This window comes from Ipomoea triloba, chromosome 15 (genome assembly GCF_003576645.1).
Source record: "Ipomoea triloba cultivar NCNSP0323 chromosome 15, ASM357664v1".
NCBI lineage: Eukaryota > Viridiplantae > Streptophyta > Magnoliopsida > Solanales > Convolvulaceae > Ipomoea > Ipomoea triloba.
In genome coordinates this window covers 25,571,091-25,594,911 of record NC_044930.1, presented here as the reverse complement: position 1 = coordinate 25,594,911, position 23,821 = coordinate 25,571,091, and the positions used below count along the sequence as shown (strand labels likewise).

At 35.1% G+C, this 23,821-nt stretch overlaps 3 protein-coding genes across 8 annotated transcripts; all 3 read right to left on the bottom strand.

Moving 5' to 3' along the window:
• Positions 1–1,368: 1,368 nt before the first annotated feature.
• Positions 1,369–5,757, bottom strand: LOC116006580 (putative late blight resistance protein homolog R1B-14). Of its 5 annotated transcripts, none has more exons than XR_004095163.1 (4): positions 2,787–5,757; positions 2,283–2,673; positions 1,797–1,832; positions 1,369–1,713 (listed from the first exon to the last, which is right to left on the bottom strand). XR_004095163.1 is itself a non-coding variant. In XM_031247013.1 (2 exons), exons 1-2 carry the CDS (start codon positions 5,349–5,351, stop codon positions 2,371–2,373), a joined length of 2,868 nt encoding a protein of 955 aa, XP_031102873.1. In that variant the 5' UTR covers positions 5,352–5,757; the 3' UTR covers positions 1,895–2,370. The 5 variants fall into 5 exon arrangements, 1 of the variants encoding a protein (XP_031102873.1); XR_004095162.1 differs by having other exon boundaries at positions 1,369–1,832; positions 2,787–5,371; positions 5,563–5,757; XR_004095161.1 differs by having other exon boundaries at positions 1,369–1,832.
• Positions 5,758–6,666: 909 nt separating this feature from the next.
• On the bottom strand, positions 6,667–10,285 carry LOC116007157 (putative late blight resistance protein homolog R1B-14). Its single transcript, XM_031247760.1, has 3 exons — positions 10,172–10,285; positions 7,283–9,897; positions 6,667–7,181 (listed from the first exon to the last, which is right to left on the bottom strand). The coding sequence occupies exons 2-3, from the start codon at positions 9,869–9,871 to the stop codon at positions 7,140–7,142; spliced, it is 2,631 nt and encodes an 876-aa protein (XP_031103620.1). The 5' UTR covers positions 9,872–9,897; positions 10,172–10,285; the 3' UTR covers positions 6,667–7,139.
• Positions 10,286–12,655: 2,370 nt separating this feature from the next.
• On the bottom strand, positions 12,656–22,240 carry LOC116006428 (putative late blight resistance protein homolog R1A-3). 2 transcript variants are annotated; one of them, XM_031246793.1, is made up of 8 exons: positions 22,083–22,240; positions 21,227–21,353; positions 17,797–20,491; positions 17,359–17,689; positions 15,513–15,627; positions 14,640–14,810; positions 14,063–14,156; positions 12,656–13,076 (listed from the first exon to the last, which is right to left on the bottom strand). In XM_031246793.1, the coding sequence occupies exons 2-4, from the start codon at positions 21,271–21,273 to the stop codon at positions 17,411–17,413; spliced, it is 3,021 nt and encodes a 1,006-aa protein (XP_031102653.1). In that variant the 5' UTR covers positions 21,274–21,353; positions 22,083–22,240; the 3' UTR covers positions 12,656–13,076; positions 14,063–14,156; positions 14,640–14,810; positions 15,513–15,627; positions 17,359–17,410. The 2 variants fall into 2 exon arrangements, with proteins under 2 accessions (XP_031102653.1, XP_031102652.1); XM_031246792.1 differs by lacking the exon at positions 14,640–14,810.
• Positions 22,241–23,821: the final 1,581 nt, after the last annotated feature.

Below are 23,821 nucleotides of genomic sequence, written 5' to 3'. Positions count from 1 at the left end.
GACCACCCACTTCCCCCTCCTCCTTCGTCTCCCTAGTGCTAATTTTGGGTTTGGAATCTTTAACAATCACCATCATCACGTTGGCTATTTTGTTTACGCTATTGTTGTGCTTTAAGATTGATTCTGCATGGGGAAGGAAGTATAGGGGCCAGGCATACTCTCTTGTGGCAGATTTTATGAACTTAAGCAGGCAAAAGAATTCAAATTAGAGCATCCATACGTTTTAGGAGTCTTTTAAAGGTTTTTGAAATAGTGAAAGATGATGTGGATGAAAGAAAGGAAGGTCAAAGAGAGAATGGGTTTAGTTCATATGTAAAAACAAGTTTTTAAAGCAGTGCAATGACACAGATTTCGCATCAATGTTGTGCGCACAACAAACACCCACCGGGCGCGTGGTGGTGCGTTTATTTCTTCTTCTTTTTTTTTTAATATTTGTATGCCACTTTCGCATTTCTATTTTTTTCGCTTTTTTATTTTTTTTTTAATCTCTTTCTCCTCTCATATTCTCTTTTCTAATCACACTTACAAAAACTCCTTAAAAAAAACTTAACTATTACGGATGTTCTTACCCCCGAGTGAGGTGTTTTGACCTGTGAAAACTGCATTATTCTTGTGCGAAAGGATTGACTGCTTACTATTCTGTAGGCGGGGGGAGGGGGTGGCCGATTGGCCAGCGGCCACCCTTGCTTTTTGTTTTTTTTTTTTGTTTTTTTGTTTTTTTAAATACTTTTTAAATTCTTTATTTTTTTAATGTTTATTATTTTAAAATGTCAACCTCACCTTTTACGTAAGTAAGCAACATGATGAAATGGATGGTAACCTGCTATCAGATGAAATTGCATACATTTGGAATGTTCAATGACCTAATTGCACTTTTTTTTTGGCAGAAAAATTCAAACATTTATATCATGTACAATTATATTCAATTATAGTATCTAGTTTTAAAAATAATTCAATTACCTTGATTTACATATTATTCGTAGCTATAATATTTGAACATGCTTTTATGTATGTAAAATATTTATTTAAAGAGTTTAATTTTGATTTTTCAGTTGTATAAATTAATTTTTTATACACTATATTCTTTTTCTTTTAAATGATTTTACCGTATAATTTTTAAATAATTGTTGGACAAACTCAATAAAATCAAGTTAGATTGATTTTTAAAAAAAATTCTAATTATTATAAAATACAAATGCATGATATATACCGAGTATTTATTAATTTTTTAAAATTTTGCTATAATTGTTATGCATAATTGCATATACTTTTTACAAAAGGCAAAAGGTATCCTCATGTTTAGTGCAGGTGATGAAGTTCCTTATAATAGGAAAAAGATAAATAGTGAAGCTTACAACTCACGGGAGATCAAAGTAGATGCACCTTCGTTCCTTCTTTTTTTTCTTGGCACCAAAGAGCATTTCAATATGTTGTAAAACAACACTTAATTGAACAGTGTATTGTTACAACTTAGCCATGGTGTCATTGGAGCAGGAAAACATTACAACACACACAGCTGAAATTGTTCAGATCAAATGGAAACCAAAAATACAACAACATCTTATATTGATGGACCTCTGACCTGCACTTGAAGAATTGCAGCAAGAAATCCTCTCTGTTTGTTTTCTCCCGAAAGCGGGATGGTGAACATCTTTGCTCAATATATCAACATATATGGTTACACAAATTCCCAACCACCAATCTGGATTGAAACTGTACAAGAGAGGTATACTGATCAACATTAGCCAGTGCATGAACTCATGAAAGCAACAGAGAACTTATTCAGCAATGATGACCTTATTAACTTCACCCAGGACTCAGGAGCCTACAAACTGAAAGATAAAGTGAAGTTCAAATTCAATTGCAACAGATCAGAATAACCTCCTTAATTCTCTTTGGACAAAATTACAATAAATGATGCATATTTCAACTATTAGATTCCCGTTTTAGTCCCTTGACTAGAAGACTATTGGATTGTCCACTTTCGTGGTTATCAACCTCAAAAGTTGACCACATTTAATACCTAACGACTTTGAAAACTTGCCACTTTTAGCCCAACAAGAACAAAATTTAGTGCCAGATTTAGTACCTGACTATAGGACTAAAGTGGCAAGTTTTAAAAACTCAGGTACCAAATTTTGATTGATGGTAAGGTTGATGATTGGAAGTACAAATGAAATAGTTCATGAATTAACGCTGGAATGAACTCTTCAAATAAAACTAGAAAATAATATGCAATTGCAAAAGATAATATGGAGTTTAACTACAAGTTTAGTACATACCTTGGTTTTCATAAGTTTATAATAAGCCTAAAATTAACAAATTCTTCACTCACTTTCTTCTTAGAGCTTACAACACTTTCCTCTTCAATTATTTCAATGCATTCAGAAGTTTCGACACCTTCTTCTTTACATATTTCCTCACACTCCTCCGAGGTTTCAACCTTTCTTGATCAGAGCTTCCAAAACTTAATTCTTCAGTGCTTCCAACACTTAATTCTTTAGTGCTTCCCCCGCTTTCTTCTTTAGAGCTTTTCACACTTTCTTCTTTAGAGCTTTTCAGACTTTCTTTTTTGGAGCTTTTCACACTTTCTTCTTTAGAGCTTTCCACACTTTCTTCTTCAGAGCTTTCTAGAGTTACTTCTTCAAAGCTTTCATTATCTGGCAATTCAACCTTGAAAAGTAATTGAAAATGAGTACAGAAATAAATAAATAACTAAATTAATACATGGAATTAGAAGGCAGAAAACTAATAGTTGAAATAATGAACAAGAATTAGAGAGAGACCTTAGTTCCAACTTGACGAAGACGAAGTGGACAATCTGTCATCCCTTCTAACCACTTCTTTGTAGAACCCACAAGAGAAGATGTACAACTGTCTAACACAATTAATTTCATTGTTCCAATTTTGGCAAAACAATTAGGAACTTCTTTCAAGTCCCAACAATACCTTAGGATTAGACGCTCCAAAATTGGGAAATGATAAACATTTAGTTCCCATTGTTTAAGATCTGATCGTGCAATAAGAAGCACCTTTAATCTCTTAAACTCCCCCTCTATTGGTTCCCATTTTGGGCCGCAAAAGGCAAAATCTTTCAATTTGAGTACCTCAAGGTTAGACAAGTTACCAATTACGCCCATCTCCTCCCAAGGAAGATATGTACTACAGAGTGTCAACTTCTTAAGCTTTGATGGAAAGCCGGTAGGAAGACAAAACCGGTCAACCCTTCCAATTCTAAATTTTAACTTCTCAAGCAGAGGTAAATGGACAAGGCTCTCAAGACAACCAGACAGCAGTTCACCTTCTACATAAATCCCAAGTTCCTTCAAGTTTGGAACCATTTTAAAGTTTGGATTTCGGTCTGCGCTAGTAACTTTCAACCAATAAAGAGTTTGCAGATTTTTTCGATCCTTGCTTGGGAGATATTGTGAACATCTCTTTTGAAGGTGCAAGTGCCTCAATTGTGGCAAATCCAAAATATTGGATTGCAATTGCAAAGGGTACTCTTCCATCCATGAACAAACAATGAGAGTTTGCAAATTTTTAAGCTTCAACAATTGAAACTTATAAAGAGAACCTATAGTGTTTAAAGCCAAGTATCTTAAATGAATCAAATCTACTATTCCACTAGGCATGCCATGCAAGCATTTAATTAATGATAAATCCAATACTCTTAACAATTCCAAACAAGGGTATGACAACCTGCATTTTAAAAGGTATAACTCTTTACCCAAGTATAGAAGGGAATGGATTTTCTTGGAGGTGTGAGTCTTATAACTTTCTCGAGTGATTGGCCAACGACTTGATTGACAACTTATCCAACGACCATCTTTGGGAGCATGTTTTTCATCAATGACACAAATAATATTCTCCCTTTTAGCTTCTCTGACACAAATCTCGTGTAATCGATCATGAATCTTACACGACTTGATCTTGCCGTCAATACTTAGTTCGTTAACTTGAACTAGATTTCTGGTAATAAGATCAAGCAAGCAATTCTTTGCCCCTTCTTCTGAACTCTTATTCTTCTTTGGTTTTAAAAATCCTTCCGCAACCCATAAGTTGATTATTTTCTTAACAAGAATGTCACTATCTTCAGGAAAAACTCCAAAATAAAGAAAGCAAGCTTTTAAGTGACTTGGCAAGTAGTCGAAGCCCAATGATAGTATTTTTGAAATTCTGTTATCAGTACTATCCATTCCACGCAAAGCGTCTACTACATCTGTCCATATTTCTAGTGACCCTTTAACTGTAGACAAAAGTCCAGCAATCACAAGAATTGCCAGCGGTAATCCACCGCAACAATTTACAATTTCACACCCAAGTTTCTCAAGTTCAGGGGTGCATAAACATCCTTCCCTAAACACTTTCCTCGAAAATAATTCCAAGCTTTTGTATGGAGTTTGGGACTTCATATTGTGTGGACGCTCACTAACAAATCTAGCCACCTCATAGATCCGAGTAGTAATCATGATTTTACTTCCATCATCCTTATCTGGAATACATACTTTGATGGCATCCCAAGCTGAAGTAGTCCACACGTCATCTAATACAATTAAATACTTATGCTCCATCAATCTTTTGCGTAGTTCATCTCTAAGCTGAGTTTCGTCTTTGTTGGAGATTTCACTGGTCATCGGCAAAATAAAACGCAATAAACCAATGAGCATCTTTTTGATATCAAGTTCTTGAGACACAACAACTGATGCTCGAATGCCAAAATGAGCAATAATATTTTCATGCTCAAAGATTATTTTAGCTAACGTAGTCTTTCCAATGCCACCTTCCCCAACGAGTGAAATAACTTCGTCTTTCTGGGACTTTAGCCTGTCCACTAACTCCACTATGTCTTCAGTGAACCCTACAATGATTTCATTCTCAATCTCTACAGCGTTTTCGGAGGCACCCCTAGCCATGGCATTCTCTTCCTCAAAATCATTTGGGGATGAACCAACATGTGAAACAGTACTCACTTTCCATTCCCCTGTTTGAACTTGCTCAATATCTTTTACTATTTGTTTCAAGGTCTTACGAAGACCTTTCAAGGTCTTATGAAGACCTTGACAAGCCTCCACACACTCTTTCCTATTAGCAGCCAAATAAATTTTTCTCAATTTAGACTCTATTTCCCCTTCTGCTTCAACAGCTACATCTCGGATATTAGCTTCCAACGTTTCCTTAACACGAGGATCCTTGGATCTCTTCCCAGATTCTTCCAAAAATGCTTGCAAAATGCGGAGCTTGTGCGACAATGACTCAATAATTTCTTCATCGTTAAGAATCAGAGATGGATTTGGCTGAAGCCGCTGATCTACTATTTCTAGTAGAGAGGTTACAACTGCAAAAGCCATTGAATAGCTCCAAATCGTTTCTGAAACTCAAATTACAGTCAGTTGTCTCAATATTGAGCATGAAATTAGCTAAACAACACAATAATTCGCATTCTAATTAGAAAACAGTACGGATAAAAGAACGAAAATACTAACGGAAATTCAGAAATGCACAGCATAAAACTATCTAAATTCAATGGCGGCAGCATATAGGAGAAGAGATGAAACATACCTTGATGAAGAGAGGTAGTGAATCGGGTTTGGGTGATATCAAAGATCAGATGTTTTAGTCTCAATTATTGAGCAAGAAATGAAAAGAATATAGCAGAGATCTGCTGAACTATTGTCTACTGATGAAGTCAACTTTTTCCAGAATTTTTGGTAATCTCTTGGAGTGCACCTTTGGATTGGCTGGACATATCCAGCCTTTGATTTGATTATTGTGTGGACACTGGACAAGGTGTATTACTTTTAATATATTAAAATTTAATTATATTAAAAATATGTATTATTTGAATACTGAAAATATATTATTTTATATTTTATATAATATACATTCCATACATAAATAATGTACTTTTAATATATTAAAAATGTATCTTTTGTTTTAGTCTACATAATACTGTATGAATCATAATTTATCGTTTGTTGTGTAGGTGGTAATACTCCATTGCTTATCGGTTGTTATGCCATAGACCCGGGTCTACCTTGCAAAGTAGACTCAAATTCATATTCACAATTTTAGAACTCTATGTTTACAATTTTTAAACTCTAAGTTCACAATTTTTTAACTCTATATTCATAATTTTTTAACTCTATATCCACAATTACAGAACTCTATGTTCATAATTTCAGAACTCTATATTCATAATTTTATAACTCTGTATTCAATAATATAACAAAATTTTTTAATCTATATAACAAAATTGTGAATATAGAGTTCAATAATTGTGAATATTAAATAATTTAATATGGAATCTAAAGTTATGAATATAAAATTTTAAAATTGTGAACATGGACATGAGACCTAGTAGCATAATTTGTCATTGCCTACTGCAGGAGTTGGAAATGGGCCGGATTGTGCTGTCCAGCACTATTCATGATCTGGGCTAGTGGTTCAATTAATTGTGGGCTGATCCGGCCCATGTAGTAATTATATGCAGCCAAACTTGAACTTATTGAACATGAGAGACGGTCATGGGTCATTATTATATGGACCACAAATAAAAGCACATTATTTATGTACATAAAGTACATTATTTGAGAGTATATTATTTGAGTTAATGATATTAATAAAAAAATAATTAAAAGAAAAACAAAAAAACAAAAAACCAAATTGGTGAAAGTCAAACATATTTTTCTAAATTCTGCACTTCTCAGTTGTTGGTACAGAGAATGAAAGTTACACATACAACTAGAGAAAGTGGGAAAATCTATGGTTAGAAGTTTGATCAGCACAAGCAGCCTTCTATTGTTCTAAAGCTTTCTTCCTGATTTTGAATTCAAACCATGTGAATAAAACAACAGGTATCAGGAAAGCTCCCAAAAATGGTGTTTACAGAAGCTAAACTCCCAAAATGGTCCTTTATATAGAAGCTAAACTCGCTATTAGCTGGAGCACAAACCCGGGGTTCAGGGTACCAATGAACAAAGTTTTTCTCGTAAAGGTCCACAAGAAAACAAGTCATAAGACCCATGAAAGACATGCCAGAAAGCTCATAATTAACAAATTCCACAGTTACATTCTTCTTAGAGCCTTCAACACCACCTTCAAATATTTTTAGAATTGCTTTTGGAGAGCTTTCCATACTAGCTTTCTTCTTCTGAGCTTTCATTGTTTGGCCATTCAACCTTGAAAGGTAATTGAAAATGAGTACAAAAATAAATAATTAAAGTAATACATGGAATTAGAAGATATAATTTAATGAAGAAAAAAACAAATAGAGAGAAACCTTAGTTCCAAAATGACGAACATGAAGTGTTCGATCAGACATACTGTGAAATGATAATATTTTTGCAGAAGAAATCTGGTTTGCAGAAGTCACAATAGAAGAATAGCAACTGTCTAACTCAATAAGTTTCAGTGTTCGAATTTTTGCAAAACCAATTGGAACTTTTTTCAAGTCCCAACAATATCTTAGGATTAGGCGCTCCAAAACTGGGAAATGCTGAAAATTTGCATTCCATCGTTTCAGATTTGTATGTGCAATAAGGAGTACCTTTAAGTCTTGAAACTCCCACCCAATTGGATTCCACTCCGGGCCACAAAACGCAAAATCTTTCAATTTGAGTACTTCAAGATTGGGCAACTTACCAATGATGCCCATCTCATGCCAAGGAAGATATGTACTATGAAGTGTCAACTTCTTAAGCTTTGATGGAAAAGCAGTAGGAAGATAAAATTGTTCCACCCTTCCAATTTCAATTTTTAACTTCTCAAGTAGACGCAAATGGACAAGGCTCTCAACACAACCAGATAGTAGTTCACCTTCAATGTAGATCCCCAATTCCTTCAAGTTTGGAACCATTCTGAAGTTTTGATTTCGGTCCAAGCTAGTAACTTTCAACCAATAAAGAGTTTGTAGATTTTCTCGAACCAAGCTTGGGAGGTATTGTGAACATCTTTTTTCAAGGCGCAAATGCTTCAATTGTGGCAAATCCAAAATATTACACTGTAGTTGCAAAGGATAATCTTCCATCCATGAAGAGACAATAAAAGTTTGCAAATTTTGAAGCTTCAAAAGTTGAAGCTTATAAAGAGAACCTATAGTGCTCAAAGCCAAGTATTTCAAATGAATCAAATCCACTATTTCACTAGGCATGCCATGCAAGCATTTAATTAAAGATAAATCCAATACTCTTAGAAGTTTCAAACATGGGTATACCAACCTACATTTTGAAGGGTATAAGTATTTGCCAAAGTAGAAAATGGAGTGAATTTTATTGCAATTATGAGTCCCACAGCATGCTCGAGTGATTGGCCAATGACTTGATTGACAACTTATCCAACGACTAGCTTGTGGATCATGTTTTTCATCAATGACACACATTATATTCTCCCTTTTAGCTTCTCTTACACAAATCTCGTGTAACCGGTCATGAATCTTACACGACTTGATCCTACCGTCAATACTTAGTTTGTTAACTTGAACTAGATTTCTGTTAATAAGATCAAGCAAGCAATTCTCGGCCCCTTCTTCTAAACTCTTATTCTTTTCTTGTTTTAAAATTCCCTCTGCACCCCATAAGTTGATTATTTTCTTAGCAGGAACATCACTATCTTCAGGAAAAATTCCAAAATAAAGAAAGCAAGCCTTTAAGTGACTAGGCAAGTACTCGAAGCCCAATGAAAGTATTCTCGAAATGATTTTGTCATCCCGAGTCATTAATTCCACAGTGTCTGCAACCTCTCTCCATACTTCTAATGACCCTTTGGCTGTTGCCAGAAGTCCACCCATCACAAGAATTGCTAGTGGCAATCCGCGACATTGAAGAAGAATTCGATCCCTAAAGTACTCATATATGGGGGTGGAATAAAATCTTCCCCTAAACGCCTTCCTTGAAAGTAGTTCCTGGCTGTTTCTTAGAGACTGGTACTTCATAATGTGCAGATGTGAATTTATATCTCTCGCCACATTATTGATCCGAGTTGTAATCATGATTCGGCTTCCATTAGCATTATGTGGAAAACATTGTTGGATAGCATGCCAGGCTGTAGTAGTCCACACATTGTCTAAGACAATTAAATACCTTTGACTCATCAATCTTTTGCATAGTTGCTCTGCTAGTTGAGCTTCATCTTTGTTAGAGATTTCACTAGTTATTGGCGCAATACAATTCAATAAGCTGATGAGCATCTCTTTGAGATTATGCTCTCGAGACACAACAACCCATGCCCGGATGTGAAAATGATCAATAACAGATGGATGCTCAAAGATTATCTTAGCTAATGTAGTCTTTCCTATGCCACCTTCCCCCACAAGTGCGATAACTTCTCTTTTTCCAGATTGTTTTAAAAAAACTAGCCTGTATACTATCTCCTCTACGTCGTGGTCAAATCCTACAACGATTTCATTCTCAGTTTCAACAGCATTTTCAGATAAACCCCCAACCATGAAGCTCTCTTCCCTGAAATCATTTGTTGATGAACCACGTGAAGCATTATTTGCATTTTGAGTCAGAATCCTTGATTCTATTGCCTCAAAATCTCTTACTACTTGTACCAAGGTCTGATGAAGACCTTGACAAGCCACAACTACATCCTCTCCCCTATTAGCTGCCAAATAAACTTGACCTAGTTTAGATTCTATTTCCCCTTCTGCTTCAGTTGCGGCATCTCGGATCTCAGCTTCCAACATTTCCTCACCACAAGAGCCATTGGTTTTCTTCCCAGATCCCATCAGAAAGGCTCGCAAAACCCGGAGCTTTTGTGATAACATCACAATCATTTCTTTGTTATAAAGAATCAGAGATGGATTGGGCTGAATAATAAGCTGTTGTTCTACTATCTCTAGTAGAGATGTTACAACAACAAAAGCCATTGAACAACTTCAAAGGGTTTCTGAAACTGAAATCAGAGTTATTTATCTCAATATTGAGCTTGAGAATGAAGTGAAATGGGTATGGCAGAGATGGTTAGCTAAACAACGCATAATAATTTCATGAATTTCCATTCTATTAGAAACAGTGCGAATAACAAAAGGAAAATACAAATTGAAATTAAGAATTGCAGAGCATAACACTGTCTAAAAATTCTCTATTTAAAGCCAATCTATGAAAAAGTAAAGGGATACAGAGGGCAAATTGGTGTTGGAATTCATTGGAGAAAACATGAAACATACCTTGATGAAAAGAGTTGGTCAACTGGGTTTAGGTAGAAACAGAGATCAGAGTTTTTAGTCTCAATTACTGATCAAGATATTAAAAGAGCATAGCAGAGTTAGAAGGGATTTGATTGGACTGTCTGCTCTATAGGAGTATAGGTGATACTACTCCATTCCATATTGCTGGAGATGGCAAATGGGCTGGGTTGTGTCTGTCACTATTCAAAGGTTGGGCTAGCTTGGCCCATGAATTGTAATGCTCTGGCCAAGTTAGGCCCATATAGTAGGCAAATTTTATTGTGGGCCATGATTCATGTACCAGGGTGGTCAATAACGTGAAACGACGTGGTATCATTTTAATTACACTTTAGTTTTATTTGACAATATACGCTATTGTAGAAACTCTATTTTTAAATTTCATTTTTCACACAAACTAGTTTCATTATAGTAATATTGATGTATTATTTTAATTACACTTCAGATTCATATGACAATATATGTTATTGTATCATTTGTATGGGCTATATTTTTTTTTTAGTTTCATTATACCAACACTAAATTAAATTATCATTTTAATTCTACTATATTTCATTTGACAATATACATATATGTGGTACGTCATTGGTTCACGATAACGGTAAAAAAAAAAAATACACAAGATATTAGTATTTTAATTAAGGAATGATTCTAATTAGCCACTGCAACACATCTGGCAGTGGACGGTGACTTCACCACGAGAGTCCCAGGATAGACAGAAAAAAAAAAAAAAAAAAAAAAAAAAAAAAAAAAAAAAAAGGCGACAGGAAAAACAAGTAAGCACTTCTAATCGATTGAAGTAGTGGTGTAATTGTTACATTAGTTTGCATTGGTTTATTGTAAATTTAACTTTAGAAGTGATTTAAGGTTTTAAAAATCAAGAATCCAAGGATACGTTGGGGAATTGAATAGTTGAACACGAGGTAAGGCACTGGTCACATGTAGAAAAGAGAAAATTTCAAAATGGGTGTGATCATAGGTAAGAAATTGAATAAACGAATGCTAATTTACAGTTCTGCAACTGATCGGCATATTGTGCACACACATAGACAGTGAAATGTAAACATCTTAAATCATATCAAACAGTGTACACACAATGAACGATCTATGTGCATGGTCAGATGTTAATAGACGAACTAGATAGGTCAAAGCATAGTAATAAACAATATTTGTTAGTTAAGCAAATGGTTAAGCAGTAGAACCAACGTAGACAGAAGGGAAGTACCGTTGCGCACAAGCTTATGGTGCACACATTTAAAATCTAGTCTGCACACACCTCGTATCTCATGTCCAACCATGTGCACACAAAAAATGCATTACGTTCATGGTAGGTTAGAAGTTTTCGAATGACACAGGTCACATTAAATTGCGTAATGTGTGCGTTCATGGTTAGATATGTGTGTTTACAAGTAATTCAGGCAAACATTTAATTGACACAATACTTTCAAGTAACAATATGATGATGATTTGTTTGGTTGGTGTGGTTCACAGGTGGCAAACAGAATGTTTGTAGGCTAGATGAATATGTAATGAACATTTCCGCAGATGGTACAAAGCTTTGGAGACTAGAATGCGACCAACAAATTCAACCATTTGCTAGGCAGCGTTTCGAAACAGTAGAACAAGAAATTGATTTCTACAGAGCGTACGCTGCAGTGGTTGGGTTAGATGTCAGAAATAACATGATACGGAAAAATAGAGACATCAAAGTGGGATTAAACTATATGGTGTGTTCGTGGGGAGGGTACAAGCCACGCTGAAATGACAACAACGGTGAAGAAAACAATACAAAGACCAACAAAAGGCGAAGGATGTCAAATAAGGTAAGGTGTAAGGCACATATGATGTTAACTAGGTGTGCTAAAGGAGGGTATCAAGAGCACGCACTTGAGCTACCGTGTGTGCACAGAGGCTACTAGGTGTGTGCGCAGGCAGATTTAATACCTAAAAATAACACAGTTAAAATTGGAAAGCCACGTTCAGTACTCACTTTGTTTTTTAAATAAAATGACTCATAATTGAATAAATCGAAGGAAACATTACCTGGTAGTTGAATGTACTACGCATGCATGAATATACAAAATTTATTACAGTTAATATTTTTTTAGTACGTGAATAACAAACTTGAGATATTGGGTGTGCACAGAGGCTACTAGGTGTGTGCGCGGACATACTTAACCAAATTAACACAGTTAGAACTGAAAAGCCACTTTCAGTACTTACTTTAAAAAAAACACGTGTGCACAAACAGAATTGTCGTTCAGTACAGTATGCATTTTAGTAATCTTGTGTGTGCAGTATCAGACCTGGCATGATTTTAATATTCATGGGTGGGATTTCTAGAAATCACATAGTAATGCATATAGATGTGTGGTGATGTGCACACATTTAGACATAGCACCACTAACGTGCAATACACATAACCAATTGGTGCACACACATATAATGAGCCAAATGATAAATTCATTACTTCATAGGGATACATAAACACTGTGCACCCATATAGCTACATTATGTACAAAAATGGAAATCACATACATGTACGGAAGATGATTTAATCACTTATCAAAACAAAGGAAAATAGCATTATCAATTAAATATGCCTCCAAAAGACCGAACATATAGAGTAAGTACTATGATATTGTAATTGACAAAAAAATTAACAACCTACGCTTACAAAAAGCCTAACTCAAGATAAAAAAAAAAAAGTTCACCCTAGGTAATCTAATTGCCTCCTCTGTAGTGAATTCATAATCGGGTGCATTCCATATAGGGTCTTGTTACAACCTTGCAAGAAACGCTAATGGTGGGGTCACAAAATCATCATCTTCCTTAGAAAGACTACCCAAACCACCAACATCTGAATGTGATACCTTGAATTTCTTACCTGCAGCAACCAGCCAACACGCAAGAGAAAATCAACCACCAAACAATTCAAAAAGACGAATGTAGATACAAGTCAGGTTTATGAACACAATTGACTTGGCAAAGGCACACAACAGAGTACAATAAACAATATGGGTGTGAACCAACTAAAATAATATAGACACTGAAAAAGGAAAAAAAAATGCATAAAACCAAACTTTCAACCTTGACATCAACAAACAGATAGTGCATCGCAATTGAAACACGAAAAGATGACCATGGGAAATAGGAATAGACAAAAAAAAAAAACAAAACAAAACAAAACAAAAACAAAACCAAAAAAAAAAAAAACAAACACACAAAAACAAGCAGCGGTGCACACAATAGCACTGGCCAATGCACAAGGTCACTATGAATTAAGCAAAACTGAAACATTCAATAATATACATATTGAATACATTACGATTTGCAAGGATTCACTAATTACCAAATTTAAACATTATCTTAATCACAATGAAACATGAAATATTAGGAATAGTTTAGTATTGTTTTTTATAATATAACTTTGTTCTATAAAACAATGATTCTAACCTCGGATTACTTAGTTTCAACATAGTAGTAAGCAATAATATATACATTGAATACAGAACGATTTGCAGAGATTTACTAATTACCAAATTTAATCATTATCTTAACCAAAATGAAACATGCAATCTTAGGTATAGTTTAGTACCCATATTCTGGGCCGTGCACACACCTATGAAACCAACACCAGTACTGCCAAAAAAAAAAATAAACGACAAAACAACCCCACCAAATACTAAACCGAGTAGCCCTAATCTGGCAAATTCTAAATTTTGTAATTCGGCAACCAAACCCCCAAACCTCCTCCCCCCACCCTCCTCGACGAATACAATACACTATTGAAACAAAACACCCACCTAATTGCGACAAAAAGCAACACAAACAACAACACAAACACAACAAAAAATGGGGAAAAAACCCTACCTCGGTCGACAGGTGGTCCCCGCCGCTTGCCTCAACCGCGATTCCCATCCAGTACCATGTGCGTTGTTGGAGAGACGGAAAAACGAACCCAGAGCTTCGCAATTGAAGAAACGCGCAGTACCATTCGCGAGAGATACATAGATGGGAGAGAGATAGATGTTACACGCGTGAAATTAATGTTGGGAGAGATAATAAATTACAGAACCCCCAAATACCCCCAACAAAAATAAAAAACAGAATCAAACGTCCAAGATTAGTCCCCCCCCCCCCCCACACACACATAACCAAAGGCAATGGAAAAATTTATCTGTGATAATCAACTCTATTTAAGAAACCTCCACTAGAAGGATCTTAGAAAACGGAGTCTTTCTTAGCCCAGAAACAACAAATCATGGTAAGAATGGCAGCTACCAACAATCCTAATAATGAAATAAGGAAATTATTAGAGGAACTTAGTGATAAAGAATCGTCTTCATCAGTCATGAATGATGATTTCTTCACACAGGTGGACCTCTGAGGTGACATAAACATTAGTAAAATCAATAATGTTATCTGCCTTAGCACAAAGAGTTAGTACCGCCTCCACTGAGACTCAAACCTATCATATGAGATTGACTTGATACCACTGGACCACAAGATACTTGGCTTGTAACTCAGATTTAGTCCAAAAGAGAGAGACAAGTTTTTCTCAATACTTTTCTTTCACAAGCTTTTAAATGATCTCACTTCAAAAAATCCTTTGTCTCTTCTGTAATCAAGAAATTCTGTGTCAGCATTATCAATACAAATCTTCAACCATTTCAACTAAGATTTCTATATGCTCCATTCTCTATTAAAATATTATTACAACTTACAAGCATTTACTTCTTTATCATTTTTACTAAATACAAAGTCTATATTATTCTTAAATATATGCCATTCATTCTGAATTAATTAAAAACTTAGAAGAATTAAATTCTTCTCACCAAGACACGGTAAAAATTCTAAAAGAATTAATAAGTGAAGTTTCTTTTGATTATTAGTCTTGTGATTATTTTGTTATATCTCAATTATATCTCTCCCGAGTTCAAATGATAGACAATTAAAAAAAAAATTCAAAAATCAACTTGAATCCATGAATGACAAAAAATGCACAATAAGAAAACCTAAATCAAAATGGAAAAAGAGCCACAAACTAAGGAGAGTACATCAGTAAAGAAATTCAAATTTATCATAAATTCAATTCTTAAAATCAAGCATAACTTCCGTGTATTATCATTCTAGCCTAGTCCAGAACTAATAAATTTTATCGTGAATAAACATTTAGCAAAAATCAAAGGAATTGAGAAGGAAAGTGTAATGGTGAGTGAGTTATGCTAAGAAGTATTAAAGAAAAACATCAAAACACACACAGCTGAATTATTCAGATCAAATGGAAACAAAAAAAATACAACATCTTATATTGATGCACCTTTGAGCTGCACTTGAAGAATTACAGCAAGAAATCCGTTCTGTTTGTTTTCTCCCGAAAGTGATTAGATAAATACCCAACCAAAGAGACAGATCACCTTCATCAACATTAGCCACTGCATAAAGTCAATAACAGCAACGGTGACAATATTAACTTCAAGCCAAAAGATAAAGTCAATAACAGCAACGGTGACAATATTAACTTCAAGCCAAAAGATAAAGTGAAGTTCAAATTCAATTGCAACACATCATAATAGATCAAATTGTCATTTTTGTCCACTGACTATAGGGATCCTGTTAATTGTAGTTCACGACTTTCAAAACTGTTAATTACATACAATGACTATTCAATTTTTATTAATTTTGGTCACTCCGGCGAAATGTCGCCGGGAGTTAAAATAATGAGAGTATTTTAGTCATTTCCTCTTCTTCTCTTCCTTTCCAACGAACCAATTTTTCCTCCTCCACCGGCGGACCAGGCAGCCATGTGGCGTTGCTTGTAGTTTGAAACAATGAGTTATTTACAGTGCAAAATTACCAAATTTGTTGAAATTATTATTATTAGTATCATTTAGGAGGGGAGATCTACCGCAACCAATAATAATTGCCCTACCAGCGACTCCTTCTTCTCCGGCGGCAACCATGAACTGAAATTAAATATTAACATCGCAAAAGAATTCAGAAAAAAATGGGAACTGAAAACGTATACGTCTGGGATCGCCAGTTCGTAGATGCCATCCACAAAACCCTTCGCGACCGCCGGAGTGCCAAACATGAGTCGCCATTCCAGATCCCTTCGCTTGCTGTGTATATATGGACCACGCAAAGCATGGACCTCCAGTGACGGAATCCCTTCGCTTGCTGTGTATATATGGACCACGCAAAGCATGGACCTCCAGCGACGGAATGCCCACGACAGTCGCCTACAGCAAAGGCAGATCGCCGGCCGCCAATAGCTGGTGGTCGATGGACCGTGACGCCTCGGTGAGGGAGAGAGACCATAACTGCCTGGTTCGCCGGAGAAGAAGAGAGACCAGGCGTTAATTTAAGCTCTGTACACAAATCCATGGCTGTCTGGTCCGCCGGAAAAATTGGTTCACCGGAGAAGAAGAGATAGATTCACCGGAGAAGAAAAGAAATATGTGAAATGACTAAAATACCCTCATTATTTTTACTTCCGGCTACATTTGACCGGCAATTTGGCCGGAATGACCAAAATTGATAAAAATTGAATAGTCATGGTATGCAATTAACAGTTTTGAAAGTTGTGGACTGCAATTAACAGGACCCCTATTATCAGTGGACCAAAATGACAATTTGCTGCATCATAATAACCTCCAATCCTTACTTAAATTGCAACATATGAAATTAATAATGACAGGAAATTTTTGAAGTGATAGGCTGCTAGTATCCTTGCAATAAAAATATTGCAGAGAAGATATTGCAGAGATATTATGTTAAAATAAGAATTAATTCCAGTTTTAGTCCCTCAACTAGTCGATCAATTGGATTTTTCATGTTTGTGGTTATCAACTACCAAATCAATCACCTTTAATTTAATACCTAATGACTTTGAAACTTGCCACTTTTACTCTTTTAGTCTAGTGAGAACAAAATTTAGTGCCAGATTTGATACTCAACAAGGACTATAGTGGCATGTCTTAAAAACTCAAGTATCAAATTTGATTGATTTTGTAGTCAATGATCGAAAGTAGAAACGTAACAGTTGATGAATTAAAATTGGAATGAAGTCTAAAGAAAGAAAGGAAAAAAAAAACTAAAAAGTAATTGGCAAGTTTAAAAGATAATATGGAGTTTGAGTATAAATTTCATAGGTATATACGTACCTTGGCTTTCATAAGTTTATATCAACCCATAATTAACAAATTCCTCAGCCACTTAAATTTCTTCTTTTCTCTTCAATTCTTTCAATGCATTTACAGATTTCGACACCTTCTTCTTCAGATAATTCATCACACTCTTCCCAGTTTTCAACCTATCTTCTTTTGAGTTTTTGACACTTTCTTCTTCAGAGCTTTTCAACCTTTCTTCTTTAGAGCTTTCGACACTTTCTTCTTCAGAGAATTTCAACCTTTCTTCTTTAGAGCTTTCGACACTTTCTTCTTCAGAGCTTTTCAACCTTTCTTCTTCAGATCTATTAATATTTGGCAATTCAACCTTGAAAAGTAATTGAAAATGAGTAGAAAAGTAAATAATTTGAATACATGGAATTAGAAGGCAACACATTAATATTTTGAAATAATGAACAAGAATTAGAGAGAAACCTCAGTTCCAACTTTACGAACACGAAGTCGACAATCCGCTTTGCCTAATAAGTACATGTTGTATGGCTTCTTAGAAGAAATCCGATTTGCAGAAGTCACAAGTGAAGAATAACAACATTCTAACACAATTAACTTCAGCGTTCCAATAAATGCAAACTCAAGTGGAACTTCTTTCAATTCCCAACAATATCTTAAGACTAGGCGCTCCAAAACTGGAAAATGATTAGAATTTGCATTCCAATATTTGAGATTTGAACGTGAAATGAGAAGTGTTTTTAATTTCCAAAAGCACGTTGATGGTTTCCACTCTGAACCACATAAGGCGAAATCTTTAAGTTTAAGAACCTCAAGGTGCGGCAACTCACCAATTGTGTCCATCTCCTTCCATGGAAGATAAGTATACCGAAGTGTCAACTTCTTAAGGCTTGGTGGAAAACCTGTTGGTAGATAAAAGCGCTCAACTCTTCCTACTTCAAACTTCAACTTCTCAAGTAGATGTAAATACACAAGGCTCCCTAGATAGCTAGGCTCCAGTTGGCCTTCAATGAAAATCCCAAGTTCCTTTAGGTTTGGAACCATTCCGAAGTTTGGTTTTTCGTCTGAGCTAGCAACTTTCAACCAATAAAGAGTTTGTATATCTTTTTTGACTAAGCAAGGGAGATACTGTGAACATCTCTTGTCAACATGCAAATACCTCAATTGTGGCAAATCCAAAATATCACATGGTAGTTGCAAAGGACATTTTTCCATCCATGAAGTAACTATGAGAGTCATCAAATTTTTAAGCTTTAAAAATCGAAGCTTGCAAAGAGAACCAATGGTACTTAAAGCCAAGTATCTCAAATGAACCAAATATGTTATTTCACTAGGCATGCCTTGTGACCATTTAACTAATGATAAATCCAATACTCTTAGCAATTTCAAACATGGGTATACAAACCTGCATTTTAAATGGTATACATCTTTACCAAAGCAGAGAACAGAATGTATTTTATCTGGAGTGCAATTCCCATAACTCGCTTTAGTGATTGGCAAATGACTTGTTTGACAGCTTAACCAACGACTAGCTTTTGGAGCATGATTGCCATTGATAATACACAAACTATTCTCCTTTATTGCTTCTCTCACACAAACCTCGTGCACTCGATCATGAATCTTACATGATTTAACTTCGCCATCAATACTTACCTCATTAATTTGAACTAGACTTCTATTAATGAGATCATGCAAGTAGCTCTCTGCCACTTTTTCCAAACTCATATTTTTATGTGGCATTAAAAATCCCTCCACAACCCATAAGTTGATTAGTCTCTTAACAGGAATGACATTGTCTTCAGGAAACACACTAAAATAATGAAAGCAAGGTTTCAAGTGACTAGGTAAGTAATTGTAGCCCAATGAAAGTATATTTGAAATTCTGTTGTTGTTATCACTTGTATTAACTCCATCCAAAGTTTCTGCAACATCTCTCCATATTTCAAGAGACTCTTTTACAGTTGCCAAAAGTCCAGCAATCACAACAACTGCTAGTGGTAGTCCACTGCAACCAAGAACAATGCGTTTCCCAATTAACTCATATTCCCTGGGAACGCATGGGATTTGCCCAAACACTTTCCTTGAAAATAATTCCCAACCATTCTCTAAAGTTTGATACATCACATGGAAGGGATTCGTAGTTAAGTATTCAGCCACGTTTGTGAACCGAGTAGTTACTAAGATTCGGCTTCCATTAGAATTCTCTGGAAAACATCCTTGGATGGCATCCCATGCAGCTGTAGTCCATATGTCATCTAAGTAAATTAAATACTTCTTGCCCATCAAACTTCTGCATAATTGCTCTGCTATCTGAGCCTCATCTATGTTGTAGATTTCACTAGTGATTGGTGAAATACAACGTAATAGACCGATGAGCATCTCTTTGAGGTTATGAACTTGAGACACTTCTACCCACGCTCGAATGTGAAAGCTAGCAATAGTAATTGGATGTCCATAGACACTCTTGGCTAATGTAGTTTTTCCTATGCCCCCTTCCCCAACCAGTGGGATAACTTCTAGTTTCACCAATGGATTTTCAACTAATTTCCGAAACTTGTCAATGTCACTACTCCACAAAATGGTGAAAACTGAATTCATTGGGTATAGACTAGTGAGCCGGTTTATTATCGTCTCTATAGCACTCTGGAATCCTACAATCACTTCATTCTCAGGCACTAAAGCATTTTGGTAGTTATCCCAAACCATAATGTTATCTCTCTCATACTCTAAAGGATTTATTCTTTTTAACAAGAGGATCCATTCTCCAACTTCCTCAATATCTCTTACCACTTGTTTCAAGGTGCAATGAAGTTCACAAGCCACAAGTGCAGACTCTCCCAAGTTAGTTGTGTATACTTGTGTCAGTTTATATTCTATTTTGTAATCTTTATATCTTCTAGCAACCTTATCTCGGATTGCTTCATACATTATCTTACCGCAGACGTGCCCGTGATTCATTCTCGCCTCACATTCATCCAAAAATGCTTGCAGAAAGCAGAGCTTGGCAGACAGCAACTCGATCATTTTAAGCAGCGACGCCTTCATTCCTCCAGCATCAAAAATTGAAAGTAGTTTGGGCTCCATAAGGTCTTGCTCTACTATTTTGATTAGAGTGGTTACACCATCAAAATCCATTAGATTGAACGTCTCAAAAGTTTTTCTGGCCGGAGTTCATATCAGAGTTATTAGTCTCAATTATTGAGCAAGAAATTAAATGGAATGATTATAACAGAGATGGATGGTCCATGTCTAATCTGCTGAATTATATATAGCATCCTCAACAAAATCATTGCATCTTCTAGCTACCTAGTTTCTAAACTTCTTGTGATTCAATAGAAAATGCACAGTTTGTTACAATTACCAGTTTTTGTTTTTCAATTGTTTGCATGCTGAGGGGCCATTTTATTTAAAGGTATATATATTGCATATAGAATCTGCTATATATTGTTTGTATGAAAATATTTTAAATTTGTTATATTTTATATGGTCGCCGGCGAGTCATGGCAAAGGGAGACCGAAACCAGGTAATAAATTCGAAAATTCTCCCATAAATTCAGGCAGGCAGTGCGTAAAATATTTTCCCAAAAAAACTATAATCCTTGCTTAATGCCGAAAATAGATTTCAGCAATCTAAGAACCAATTATGATTAATTCATTCAAAATCTACATGCTAAATTACTCAATTATATCCAAACCAAAAGATATATTTTATATGCATATATTTTGAGGAATTAGAATGAATGTAATTAAAACAAAGCATATACAAAAAACTTGATGAATATGAAATTAATGTTGATTTTAGGGGATGCAATTAACATAAATTATTAATGGTTGTGATACCAAATGTTAGATTTAAATGTAGTATGATGACTAACAGAATATAAAGTCTACGTACAAGAAAGACATGGTATCATAGACATTGGAAAAATATGGCATATCCATGACAAAGCAGTCAGCCCTAGTTAACCCCTGACCTCGTAGTAACGGAAGTCATAGCCAATCTGTGAAAGCCGTCAGCCAACCTGTAGAGTATACAGGTTTTATATAGGCATAGTGATTGATTACAAACAAACTCTAGTCAATTTGCACCACTTATATAATATATATTATATGTAAAAATCCAACAGTTACAGCATCAAAAGCCATTATATTGAACATCTCTAAACTGTTTCTGGCCGGAATTCATATCAGAGTTATTAGTCTCAATTATTGAGCAAGAAATTAAATGGAATGATCATAACAGAGATGGATGGTCCATGCACGATGAGTTAAAATCTAATCTGCTGAATTGTATATAGTATCCTCAGCAAAATCATTACCAGTTTTTGTTTTTCAATTGTTTGCATGCTGAGGGGCCATTTTATTTAAGGGTAAGACCATCTCACACAATTGTGGATCTTTGATTAATGGGTCGCATCTTTGACATCATTAAATTATTAATCAAAGATCCGACCCCGTCTCACGAATTAAGACCGGTGAGAGGATCTCATACAAGTTTTTACATTTTTAACAAAGCGTTAATACATAGCTACCCTTCCACGGCCGGATACTAAGTCTTCATGAATATTTTCATACATAGTGATCACTGATCACACAATCAAAAATGAGATAAATAGTATGAATTTAGTGAACAAATATGTATCAAAAGGTAAAGGAATTGAGAGTGCAAAACATAATGCTAAACCTATATACATCAAAGTAAAAAAAGAATTGAGTGATGTTGGAGAAAGTATGAAATTAAACATGCATACCTTAATTAGGTTGATGACGATGGAGATGGAGTTAGTGAATTGGTCTGAGTCAGTCAGTCAGTCAGTAGTTGTTGAATTTATGGAGTAGAGCAGAGAAAATATATGCCAACTTGAACTACTCTCAACTGTTTCTGAATTGAAATTTAGATGAGATGAGACGAGAGTTATTGCGCAAGCAAAGATGAAATGAGTATAGCAGAGAGGATGAGAGTTGAGACAGATCTGATGAATTATATACATGATTCACTTTGAATGAGAACACCGTATCTCAACCCCATTAAGGGTTTTAATAAAATAAAAAAAAATACAAGTTAATTCATAATTATTGAAATTTTTAAGATTATAATATTTATAAAATCAACTCTCTTATATTTTTCATCAATTCTCAATTATTGATTTACAAGACAAATGGATTAAATCAGTCCTTACCTATTTGATCTCACACATGAACCCTCCATTTCATATATATATATATATATATATATATATATATATATATTTGTTCAAATGTGGTCGCGCCTTCCCGTGTGGTCGGTGCGGTTCACACCACTCAATGTTAGAAAACGCACCACAATGAAAATACACAAAAACACCATAAAACACACCACACACCCAAAATAATGCACCATAACTCCCATGCCCCTAATGGTGCATTTGCTAACACTGTGTGGTGTATATTTGCATACCTAGTGGTGTGTTATTTAGTGATGCGTACCTAATGATGCATATTTGGTGGTGCATTTTCTATCATTGAGTGGTGTATATTTATATACATAGTGGTGAGGCCGCACTGACCGCACGTTAAGAGACGGGCACACCTGATTATGACCATATATATATATATAAAGGATCAAGTGAAAAAAGAAACATTAGGTGAGAAATAAGATGTAATCTCATCTATTAATTCAATTCAGATCAACGTTCAAAATGAAACAACTTTAAAAAATGTGGTGGCATTATGGTAATTTTGTGTAAAAATTTATTTATTTTTGCCTTCCAGTGCACATTATCCCTTCTTCCAGAACACATTGTTATACCATTCAGAGCACAATGTTGTCCCTTCATAGTGAATATTGTTTGCTTTAGAGTACATATTATTGAGTCTTCCTGAGCACGTGTTTAATTTAGCCTTCCACGGGACATTGTTGTGCCTTGTAATGCACATTATTGTGCCTTTTAATTTTTAGATCATAGGTGTTATATATATATATATATATATATATATATATATATATATATATATATATATATANTTAAATTATTAATCAAAGATCCGACCCCGTCTCACGAATTAAGACCGGTGAGAGGATCTCATACAAGTTTTTACATTTTTAACAAAGCGTTAATACATAGCTACCCTTCCACGGCCGGATACTAAGTCTTCATGAATATTTTCATACATAGTGATCACTGATCACACAATCAAAAATGAGATAAATAGTATGAATTTAGTGAACAAATATGTATCAAAAGGTAAAGGAATTGAGAGTGCAAAACATAATGCTAAACCTATATACATCAAAGTAAAAAAAGAATTGAGTGATGTTGGAGAAAGTATGAAATTAAACATGCATACCTTAATTAGGTTGATGACGATGGAGATGGAGTTAGTGAATTGGTCTGAGTCAGTCAGTCAGTCAGTAGTTGTTGAATTTATGGAGTAGAGCAGAGAAAATATATGCCAACTTGAACTACTCTCAACTGTTTCTGAATTGAAATTTAGATGAGATGAGACGAGA